This window comes from Gallus gallus, chromosome 1, assembly GCF_016699485.2.
Source record: "Gallus gallus isolate bGalGal1 chromosome 1, bGalGal1.mat.broiler.GRCg7b, whole genome shotgun sequence".
Classification (NCBI taxonomy): Eukaryota; Metazoa; Chordata; class Aves; order Galliformes; family Phasianidae; genus Gallus; species Gallus gallus.
In genome coordinates this window covers 16,396,708-16,409,022 of record NC_052532.1, presented here as the reverse complement: position 1 = coordinate 16,409,022, position 12,315 = coordinate 16,396,708, and the positions used below count along the sequence as shown (strand labels likewise).

General features: G+C 37.4%; 1 protein-coding gene across 5 annotated transcripts in view; it reads right to left on the bottom strand.

Moving 5' to 3' along the window:
* TBC1D22A (TBC1 domain family member 22A) overlaps window positions 1-12,315 on the bottom strand; it is a 155,216-nt gene that overhangs the window by 126,745 nt on the left and 16,156 nt on the right. For all 5 annotated transcript variants that reach the window (NM_001031490.2, XM_015275755.4, XM_015275756.4 and 2 more), the window contains one exon: window positions 2,864-2,934. In NM_001031490.2, coding sequence (NP_001026661.1) covers window positions 2,864-2,934 — 71 coding nt within the window. The remainder of the gene's footprint in view (window positions 1-2,863; window positions 2,935-12,315) is intronic.

The window sequence follows — 12,315 nt, the reverse complement described above, 5'->3', positions numbered from 1 at the left end:
TCATCACACTAATACTAATCAGTAAAACAAAAGAAGCAAATTTTTTTCAACCAAGAGTTTTCTTATTAAAAATAATAATTCATTAAATCCTCCTAACATTCAGAGAACATTCAGAGAAATCACAGAGAAGCTGTGGGTGCCCCCTCTCCGGTTGGGGAGGTCCTGGGCATCCTGAGCTGGTGGGTGGCAGCCAGCCCATGGCAGCAGGGTTTAAAGTTGATGATCCTTAAGGTCCCTTCCAACCCAAGCCATTCTGTGATGCTAGAACTGCAGAATGTGCTTGCACGTACACAACGTGCCATAGCCAGTACAAGTAACTAATACGATGCTACGCATTTAACTATCAAAACAACTTTCTTACTCAGTCCTTAACATGACAAGTAAAAAGGGATTTAGGGTAAACGTAATATGCTAGAATTTTTGATTATACAATAGAACCAAACACACTGAGGACAAATACTTTCATTTTGTTACTCTCCTCCAACAATCCAACATCAAATCCCATTTCTACGTTGTTCTGCCCAAAACAGTAAAATTAAAGAAAGCCACACACTAGAATATCAATTGACTTTTGTAAACATCTCTGTACTAAAATAATTAAAAATATGCTGTGTATTATAATTTCTTATAACCTGACAAGAAATTAAGTACAAATATTACATTCTAGATAGCTTAATACATACTCACTTTAGCAAAACCATTTCTTTTAAGATGTACTGACTTGCATCTGATTCTAGCTATTTTTAAATTGCATCTGCTTAACTTTTGCCTCAAGATTCAGACTGACATTTAATATCCTGTCCCACTGCTCTGAACTTAGTTAAATATTGAATTCTGCCTCACATTTATTCTCAGCAGTTTGATTTTTTTTTTTTTCCTGTAGGATATCTTAGCTCCATTAGAAAAGAATTCATTTGTGAGATCAAATGCGATTGTTCTAAGGATACCAATATTTTCTCAGCAGACTTTTTGCCATTACTCCTTTTTAAAGACTGAAGTCATCTTTCCATAGGACACATCCCGCTTCCCATTCACTTTACAACTTCAAGTTTTATTTTTACAAGTTGGTAAGGATGGCAGCATATCATCAGGGCATCAATTGGTAGAGTGTTTATCTATCAAATTCCCTCCAAAGGCAGCCATAGCTGCTATTCAAAAGAACACTGGGCCTGAACAATTCTGCTTGTTGTGTAGGGACACAATGCCTGTTTCTTTCTTCTTATGCTTTAGAAATAAACCATGCATATTTACAAACCGTTAACAGTAGTGATGGCTTTTCAGCATTATATTTATTTTCATATCTTTCTCTTTGAAAAAATGTTTTAATCAAATATTTTAACGCTATTATTCAGAACTTAACCTACCCTCCCACCTCAGCTTATCAGGCTTTGAAGTCAATTTTGAGTTAGTCATAATTTTTTGACTGAATATTTCACAACAGACATACTAAATTAAAAAAAGAATAATAAAATTGTCTAATGTTGGACAACTTTGGAAGCAGAACTAAAATATATTGTACATTGCATGCTTAATCTCAGTTACCACTGAATATTTGCCATTAAGAAACTGCATCTACATTTAGCATCAGTGGAACTAAGCTGAAAATTTAGTGGAACTCATTAGCAAGACAGATTCTTTCAGTCACTGGAAATCAAACTCAATGCGAAGTAAATACTTCACGTTCCCTGATGAATTTATTCTATAAAAAGCAAAGCTATTTAAGTCTACTCTCTGAAAAATTCAATAGTGTTAAACTGTTGTGTATATAACTCAGAATTTTAAAGAGTTCTTAAATGCATGAAGATTTGCTGATAAAGTGTCTCTCACAGTCTCTGGAGAGCAGACAGCACGAGATTTTTGATTTTAATACAAACAGTTTTGCAAGTTCTCTCAGGCTTGTACAAAGAAACAGCTAACACACACAACCACTTACCATGACAAGTTTCATAGCTGAGAAGACTGATACCAGAAATATTCTGGCCAGGAATACACAGTGTTTTCGCAAGAGAACCTTTTATAAATATAGCACAAACGACGAAATAAAAAGATTCACTTCTGTGACACCAAGCCCAACAAACCCCAGGCTCCCCATAAGCTCCCCTATGCTGCCTTGTCTGAAGCACTCAACTATGCTGCTCCGTGGTATTTCAATCTGCACCCAAGCTACCGTGCTTCCAAACTCCTTCCACCTCCCAATAAGGAACCCCAGATGAGGTTTTGAGAGAGCACTCACTGAGCCAAAAGCAAACAAGTGATCAGCTTTTCATGCAGCTTGGTTCCCTGAACTGACTCGAGCATAAGAGGAGGAGATTCAATGCCACAAGGTAACTGATCGCAGCTGTTCGGATTTGTTCATCTTAAAACTACTGTAGAAAAAACAGCCAAACCCAAGCTCCTTTCACAGCTTTTCCTCAATACAAAACTAATCCTTCCTGCAAAGAGTCTAGTACTTACTGGAATGTCAAGCCAGATGAAAGCCTTTTGAGGGACACAGATAGCCTTTGCTTCCTCAACAGCATGCCTATTTTCAAGAAAACTGTAAGAATTCACTTGTCTTTCAAGTCTCCAATGTTGGCTCAAATCTGGTTGAAAGAGGCTACTTATCACATAAGTCCTGCTTTCACTGAAAGCCAGGCTGCAAATAAATCATGCCAGCTGTGTACTTTTATTACTACTTCTCATTCTCCTCCTTTCACTTTGACAAATTTATCTTATAATTGAGCAAAGAACAGAACTTTTATTACAGTTCAGCAACAAGACAATGCTTTCAAGTATTACTGATGGATTACAACACAAGCAAAAATATTTGCAATTCGTGAAGAAAGCCATTACTGCTAAACAAAAAGACAAAAGTAAAACTTACTGAAAGAAGCTTCCACGCAATGGGACGAACTCGTTTGGGAATTCCAGACCAACTCAATTTCCGTAATTCTTCTATTAAAAAAAAAAAGTATTTTATGATAACTAAAAATAAAATGATTAATATAGACAGATATATTCAAATTACTAAAAAGCTGTTTACATTAATTATGTCTTCTTATGAAGTTCAATGAAATCAAATTATATAGCAATTCTAAAGAGTTAATAAGACAGTGGATAATTACTTCCCGTAGGGATAACTGTGATAACAGGCACTGTGTGATGAGGTAGCTTTTTGAATTACTGCCCAGTTGCTGGCTTTTTTTCCTATCAAATATACTTGCCATATATTAATATGCAAGACAGATTCAGCTTTATTGTATAATAACTTGCACAGATCCTAATTAAAAATGAGATTTGCAGTTACATAAGCAGAATATACTGTATGTTTGCATGTTGGAATTTAGTTCAACGTTATATTTTCATTCCGCGTGCTGTATTCCTCTCTCGAAAGCTCTTCATCAGACAGCACAGCCAGCTAAAGCAGTCTGTGAGATTTCACACTTTTTTTTTGGTGAAATCTGTTTATTGTGGGGGAAAAACTTATAGAAAAATCATTGAAAATGTAAAGACAAAAGATGCCTTAAAGCGTCCCTATGAAGCAACGTTCTTGAAGCATCTACTGGAGATAGTAGCTCTTCTCTTCTTACTTGGAATAGAAAATTAGGGCAAAAACGAGTTCAAATTATTAACATGCCAAAGAACACAGAATAACAAAATTATGCATTGCTTTTAATATACTTATTCCAATTAGTTCTGTGTTTTTAAATTCACTACATATATCTCATATATATATATCACTCTAGAGTGATAGAGTGATATATATATATATGAGAATAAGAACCTGTCCAGTAAGTGTATTCTGTAGTTTTGTTTTAAAAGTATTCAGTATTAAATCTGTACCTTGTGCAAACCAAAGGCTTGAATATCAAATATCAAAGGAAAAAGTATAACAAGACATCAAATGTGAAGTGACTTATTTGAATTCCCACAAGCTGAAGATTCTTCAGCCACAGAGAAGTGTCTTCACTAATCCATTAAATGCTGACACCCAAATTCCTGAGCTCGTCTAATGATTTTTGTACCCCCTTATACTTATGCACCAACAATATCCCATGCCAAAGTGCTCCACAACTTAATTACACATAAGGCAAATACACTTACTTGCTTTCTTATACCAAACAGTAACCATAAACTTATTTTTTTTATTATTTTCTTTGCATCACAGATGTTTTAAAATTCAGAATATACATTGGAAGGTAAAAAAAAAACAAGAAGTCCAAATGTTCCCTGCCTTTCTATAATCTGCAGACTGCAACAAAAACTACAATCGGAAAAAACAAATCCTACTCAGTCTCACAATGACAAAATAACATAAAAAGTCAGTATACAAGCAATATTTAAATACACCAGAGCTATTAAAGACAAAAGATTCAGCTCTATGCAGTTATTCCTGATGTCAAACCACCTCTCTCCAGCTTGGCTGTTTTCTATCAGTAACAGTGATATGCCACATAACTGGCAGGGCTTCTAAAACTGAAGTCTAGACAACAGATTTTGCAGGTTGTTTTGTTTATTTGGTATTGTTCTCCCCCCCTCTAAGCTTCATTATCTTCATTTAACTTTAAGATACTTGTCCTGCAATTATAGCATCTCATCAGTAAGTTTTATCTTGAGGGTTTTGTGTGTTTTTTTTTTAAAGGGTTCTTTTTAATCTCCTCATAACACATTTAATTCTAAGGTAACTTTGCATCATGGGCAATTTTGCTGTCACATCTCTCTCTGTTTACCCAATAATTTTTGAAAGAAAATAATCAAATGTGAATGTGATTGTAAACATGATTATTCCTTGAATGTATTTTGTTTTAAAAAGATTTGCCTCAACCTAGAAAAGAATTTCATCCTAGGAAGCAAGTATACATCATACATAATGTTACAGTACTTTCCTTATACTACAATATAAAATTCATTAATTTTTAACCATCAGCTTGAGAGTTATTGAGTAAAACTCACGTTTCTATTACTTCTCTCTCTGAACAACAACAAAAAAGGGACAAAAAAGAACAAGAATCTAGGGGGTTTTGCCCACTTGGCAACTAACAGTAGAAATGTATTACTCTATGGCTTACTCAAATATGTACAAAGTGTATACATTATATCAAAATCAGGAAAAGCAGTGAGACTTGAAGCAAAATATAAGCAGAATCATCACATGCCTTCAAAAGTAAACCCTACTTCTGAACAGTAAATATGAATGGGTAGAAGAAACTCAAAAGCATGCTTGTAACAAAACTACAAGGAATCCCAGCAAACTCCTCCCTTACTCTTCATTTATAGGATTTTACTGGCACTGGAAAACTATGGGATGAGCAAAAGAGCAGTAACACACAAAAAAATGTGATAGTATGGTGTGAGACTGTTAAAGTAACAACGAGCAGACTATAAACACTGATTAAGAGGGTGAAGTGTAAATTGAACACATTACATCACAGGTTAGCACAGCAACTATATTGGAAGCACACTGTCACTGAAAACACAAAGGATTCTAAGGGAAACTTCTCCAATAAGAAGTGATTCATGAATTTTACTGACACTAAATTTCCTGTAGCAGTATTCAGGATCATACATTCAAGATAAGATTTAAGAGAAGGGTTGATGTTAAAGCATTTCTAAAGGAAAAGACTACTGGATGTCATGAACAACGGGAAAACAGCCACAGATGGATTCTGAAGAAAATCCAAGAATACACAAGATAGGGAAGAAAAACAAACAAAAAAAAGCACACCTACAGCTCTGTCATGACACACAGCAAGACTGTGATACAGAGCACAGCTGGACAGGAACAAGCTTCATTAAGTATAGTTGCAAAGAAAAGCAGATGGACTACTGAAGGAATTTCTTTTAAAAAACATCAGGAAAAGATGAAGAGCAAGCAGCCATTTTAAAACAGAACAAAAGTCTGAGTATCTTACCATTTGTAGCAGGCTATTTGTTTCACCAGGATTAGCCCTAAGGAACAAATTTTTTTGGAAGGGGCAGACATAGGGAAGAGTTGGTAGGAAGCAGAAAAAGCCAGAAATAATTCAACAAAGAAATTATTACATTACGGTGGTATTCAGAGATCATCTTCAGAAGATTTTGATCTTCAGCCACATACAGAAATCTACCCAGGAAGCTGAAGTTAAAACAAAGCCTTTGCATTCTAAAGAGCAGAAACAGCCAGCTTCGTAACAGGTGCCTGACATGAAGATCAATGTTGAAAGGCAAACTGTAAATTCCTATTCTACAGCTTAAGATCATATCAGTTTTGGTAATTTTGCTTAAGCAAGCAGAAGATGAAATTATTAATCTGATTTACAGGCAATTCCAATTTTCTGGCCTGAGGAAGTTGGTAAGATATGCTTCTAATGCTGCAAGTTCTCCATGACTGCCAAAAGCAAAAATAACCACTCAGTCTAAATAATATTGACAGCAAATGCCAGAGGTGACATAAATTAGAAAGTTCAATACCCATCTCAATTCAGTGCGAATCACAGAACCATACAATATCCCAAGTTGGAAGGGACCCATGAGTGCCACCACTCCTGGCTCCACACAGGACCACCCAAGAAATTAGACCCTTCATCTGAGAGCAGCATCCAAACATTCCTTGAACTCCAGCAGCTCGGAGCCATGACCACTGCCCTGGGCAGCCTGTCCCGTGCCCACCGCCCTCTGGTGCAGACCCTTTCCCTAAACCCTTTTCCTAACCCCTCCCCTGACGCAGCTCCATGCCGTTCCCTCGGGCCCTGTCGCTGTCACACAGAGCAGAGCTCAGCGCTGCCCCTCCGCTCCCTGTGAGGAGCTGCAGCCGCCATGAGGCCTCCCCTCAGCTCCTCTGCTCTGGGCTGAGCAAACCCAGGGACCTCAGCCGCCCCTCACACACCCTGTCCTCCAGACCCTTCCCCTTTTCATCTCTCTCCTTTGGACAATCTCTAACAGCTTTATGTCCCTCTGATGTTGTGGCACCCACACTGCACCCAGTGCAGGAGGTGAGGCAGCACAGCACAGAGCAGAGCAGGACAACCCCTCCCGTTGCCTGCTCGTGGCAGTGCTGGGCCTGGTGCACTCCAGGGTACAGCTGGCCCTTTGGGTTGCCAGGGCACACTGCTGGCTCTTAATTTGTCATCAACCAGAACCCCCAAACTGCTTTTTGCAGGGCTGCTCTCCAGCCTCTCATCCCCCAGCTTGTACATATATCTGGGGTTGCCCTGTTTCAGGTACAGAATTTGGCACTTGCTCTCATTAAACTTCATGCAGTTGGCAATTGCCCAGCCCTCCAATTTGTCAAGACCTCCCAGCAAGGCCTCTCTACCCATCACGAGAGTTAAGACTGCCACAACAGGCCTGGAACAGGCACTAACACAGTGATTCCAGGATTCTCAACACATCCATCTCAATGTTCCCTTATCAGCCAAGAAACTCTGCACTAAAGTCCTGCTGACAGCCAAAGCAAGTTTGACTCACATTGTATGGTCTTAACAGGTTAGGTTTTATTGCCAATGATCAAGCATAAGATGGCCAACAGGTAGTCCCTGAGAGCACCTGGTCAAATGATTGGTTACCTTATCCCTTTTCCTATTACTTGATATCACCATCCTTCTGCTTCACCTTTCTCTAACTCAGACGTCTCTTAAATTAACATACCATAACTTCATTGCCTAGCAGTCCCAGTTTCGCTGCACCATTCCAGTTTCACTACACCATACTTTACTTTGGTATTTTTGCCATGGTCACCCAGGCATAGGAAAGGACAATGTTACAAAACCAGCAAAGTATCTCACTGTTCCCCTCCAAGTAATGGCATTGTTTGGACATTTCTCACATAATTCTCCCTAAATTATTCATGGACTATCCCCATGTGGTGCTGGTTACAATTTCTGTCATACTCTCACACAGTGGTTGTTCTGTTCAGCAGTTTCTCACATCACATCCAGCAGTTCTCCACATCCTAGTGAATTAGCTCAGCCTCAGACACAGGCACAGTCAGAAGCTTGGGGCTGCAGACAAGTATTCAACACATCTGCAATGAGTTTCTATTCTGACAAGGCTTTGGTATCAAGTAAATCCCTGAGCTACTAAGCACTAATTCACAAGTAACAAACAGTGTTGCTGGCCATTTTCACCTGAAAGCCAAAAGGGCAGAAAATGTATCCAAGCAAACAGAGGCACCATAGGCAAACATAAACGAAATGAGAAGCATGGTATGTACAAAATGGTATTTTGTACACCTTATGAATAAAAAGAGAAAATCTGCCTTACCTAATACAAAATCTAAAAATCACACGTGCATTTCCTCTCTAACTTGGAACATGATAATAAGCTCCAGTGTTAGTTTAATACTAAGGGCCTTAAGTCTTCAAAAGCAGGTGGTCACCAACTGTGCATCATACCACCCCACTAGTCCTTGTGCAGCATTCATGAATATGTTTGTTTCACCTGTTTTAACTTATTTGTGTTACTGGTAGGCTGACAGAAAGGAAACAGATCCTGTGCATTAATTTATGGCTTCTTCACAAAATCATTCTGTTAAAGCTACAAGTTTTAGCTACTGATATAACAACACACTATTTACAAATACGTACTAAGCAGAGCACATACAGTAAATAAAAAGTAGGCTGCAACTGTGAAACTGTTTTTATTGTTTTTACGCAATTTCTCATCCTCACTCTATTGCATTAAGCTCTCTAATCCTTCACATTACTATTTTTTTCTCCTCCCTCAACTGTATTCCAGTTCCAGTAGAAATCTAAAAACCCAGCACAAACATGGGTACCAATCTCTAAAAGCAATCCATGCAAAGAAGTAATATATATATATAAGTCTACTGCCAGAAAGAGATAATGCAGAGCACATGAAATCAGTGACAAATAACCCAGGACAAAGATACCACATACTGTTAGGTAACTCATTTAAGACCAAAGATTGGAACCATGCAAACGAATTGAAACAGTGCTTATTCAAGTAAGATTGTAAATAGAAATTCCATGATACAGCTGAGCTTTCCTTGTATGCTCAGAACCAAGCAAGAATAGTTTTAAGAGTTTAAAATATAGCACAGCTTCAAATGAAACATCTTGCTTCTAAAATAAAAATAAATTAATGCTTGTACTCCTCACTGAAATAACATCCCTTGAAGAGAAAGGAGAAACAGTGTTATATTTCAACAAGTTTTAGGAGAAATCAGTTTTGTTCCTGACGCTATTCTGCAATGAACACAGATTTTCCTTCAAGTAAGGAGAGCTTTGTCTTACAATTCCAAACAATAACATGTGTACCCTATTTTCAAACGTCTTGTCCTTTCTTGAAGTGGGAAAAAAGACATACAGGAAGGGCTATACGATTCCAGTTTACAGCACAACACTTAATTTGAAACAGATCCTTGGAACAGTCCTCCACAGTGTAGGACTTGGGAATAAAAAGCTCCCCGCTCCTTCCATGCTGAACATAACTGTTTATGGTCCTCTGTCACATTATTCTCCTCTCTGGGTGCTCTTTTTACACCTGGATTGTCTGCTGGACCTACAAAATGTTTGGCTATGTTCCTTCTCCAAACGTATTTGGGAAAGCAGTCAACTGCTAGCTTTAAATATTTTGCAAGGTGTTTCTCTCAAACTTTTCTAGCAGCATTTCCCTGCGCTGACAGGATTGATACTCTGTTCTACTCCCCTTATTTGACATAGAAATTCACTTTTTTGGAGGCTGTCTTCTTGCATTTAATAATCTTTATTATCTTAAAATTAATAATCTCTATTTTGTTGTCATGTCATACAAAATCCTTCTGAATTTTTCTCAAGGCTCTTATTTATGCTTTTGCTTTCATAAGTGGTATGGTAATTGCTTTCAGTACAGGACGTTAGACAGATGATTGCATAACCAGTTAGTTTCATCATACACCATTAGCCCTTGGTATGTAATAAACCCATTTTTGTGCAAACCATGGCTGCTGTTCTATTTCATAGTCTTCCAAAATTCCAGAATCTCAGGTTATTCCAACAATGTATAAAATTGTGGTTGTAATTTTTCATTACAGCGAGCTCAACAAGCATTCTCCAACTGACAAATAGCACACATTACAGTTGAAAGAGGTTATGCATGAATTCTTATCAGGTGTAGCAGCAAGCTTTCATGCTTATTACCCAAAAAGCATACAGTCTGACTCCTGTGCATTGCAATTGTTAAAGCATCAATTCACATTATGCTTTCCCTTGAAGGTTCAACACCATCCAAACAGGAGGAGAAAGAAAAAAAGAAAGAAAATAAAAGGGAAGTCCTGTCCTTCCCAACAAAAGCAAGGGGAAAAAGAAGGTGCTCTGAAGCCACTCAGCCTTAATACGATTATTGCAGTATACAATAAACATGCCTCTGGAAACAAGAGAAGTAAGAACAAACCAGAGCATACATACAAAATACCATTTTAGATGAAAAACTGGCAGCAAAGCTAGGTTCTAAAAACAATGTTAAAATACATTAATTACATGCACATTTTATTTGAAACACAAGAATAAGATGTGCTTTATTCTTAAAAATTTCCCATCAGATCATTTTGTAATTTCAAATGATAACATGCAATTGAAGTACTTGCATTCATACACAACTTAAGATCTATGAGTCTCCATTAAAAAAAAACAAGCTAAGTATGAAATCATTATGATCATTATGCTTTTATCTCAAAACTAAAATCCTATGTTTCAGTCTGCAAGCTGGCACTTTGCCACAGTATTTTGATCCAGTTTACATTAGCTTTTCTTTTAAACAGTTGGTTCTTCCCTTTTCCTCCCTTGTCTCCTACTGAAGAATTTCCCATCAAACACTGCTAAGTACTTTCAGTACAGTACCTTGAAACAGAAAAATCCATCTCAAGTTGTATATAAGTAGTGAAGTTAATAATGCAACTGAAGTTGTATTATAAGTATAATAAATGATAAAATGACTTTTTTTTTTTAATAAACAAGTTCCCTACTAGCCAATATGTAACACACAGAGCACTCAAGGGAGCAAATTGTGAGAAATTCATTGGTCAAGATCACAAAAGAAATACAAAAATAAATGAAGCCAGAAGCACAACTCAAGCAAAACAACTCCAAGGTCTTATGCAAAGAAAAAAGCCATTCATTTAGACACCTGAAAAGAATGTGTTTCCATGTTCCAAACAAGAAACTAGAAAAGCACTATAAGAAAACAGTTAAGATGCTGTTCTTATAAACAGCCTTGACACAATTAAAGTCAAGATATTAGCTCCCGTGACATCCCATACTGAACCCCTCCTGACATACAACAAATATTCATCTATGCATGCTCAAGTGCCCAGCCTTGAGCGCTGTCACCAGAGCGACGTGGCTCCCGATGGCCTCAGAAGGACAATACCCAGGGACACATCTCACGGTTTCAAAAACACTTGAGAGCTCATAGCTGCTTATACTACAGATAGCACATATATGAAGCAAACATACAAGAAGGCTGAAAAAGTGAAGCACTGCCTTTCTAACCCATGTCAGCTGTCTCTGTGGTGAAGCTGTTTCCCCTTCAAACCAACCACCAAAATTTTCATTTCCTTCCTTTCCTGAAAAACGTGGCCCTCTCCCCCAAATATGACTTCATTCCAACAGATTCACAAAACAGAAGGATGAATGTCAATGAATGGTGCAAAAATAACGAGAATGAATTCCAACTAATGTAAAGACACCAAAAATAACGTGTTAGGAAGAGGCAGGCAAACTGAAAGACAAAGTCAGATGGCACAGCTGGAACAGCAGGCCTACCAGAACACTCCAGCTATTTTATTCTTACAGTTAGTCCTTGACATTTTAGCTTTTTTTTTTTCCTCTCTCCTCATTTTAGTAATGCTGGAACACCAACCCATATTAATATCAAAGGACTTAACTTTAGCAAGTACATCCATGTCGACTTAGCTTCCAATATTCATTTATGGCTTCACATCTCAAAATTTTCATCCCTTTACATGGCCAGTCTGACTTCATCAAGAAATTAACCTCTCCATAACTTAGAGAAACAATTGTGCTCAGAAATGAGTGTCATCAGGTCTTGGTTTTCTCAGTAATAGCACATTAGTAAAATGCTTTGCAAAATTAAGATTTTACAGTACAGCACACTCCAAAACTATAATTGGAATGTAATTACATTTAGACCAGAGAGTATTTCAATAGCATTTTAAAAGAATAAAAGGTAACTCTATGGACAAAGGGATAAACAATACCCAATGGAAGGGAAATTGCATACAGTACCCAGAATAAAATTAATAAATACTGGCTTAATGTTAACACGTAAGCTTTTCCTGATCAAACAAATTCCAAAAAAGCAACGGTATAACTTCAGATTTTAATCATTACTTTTTGT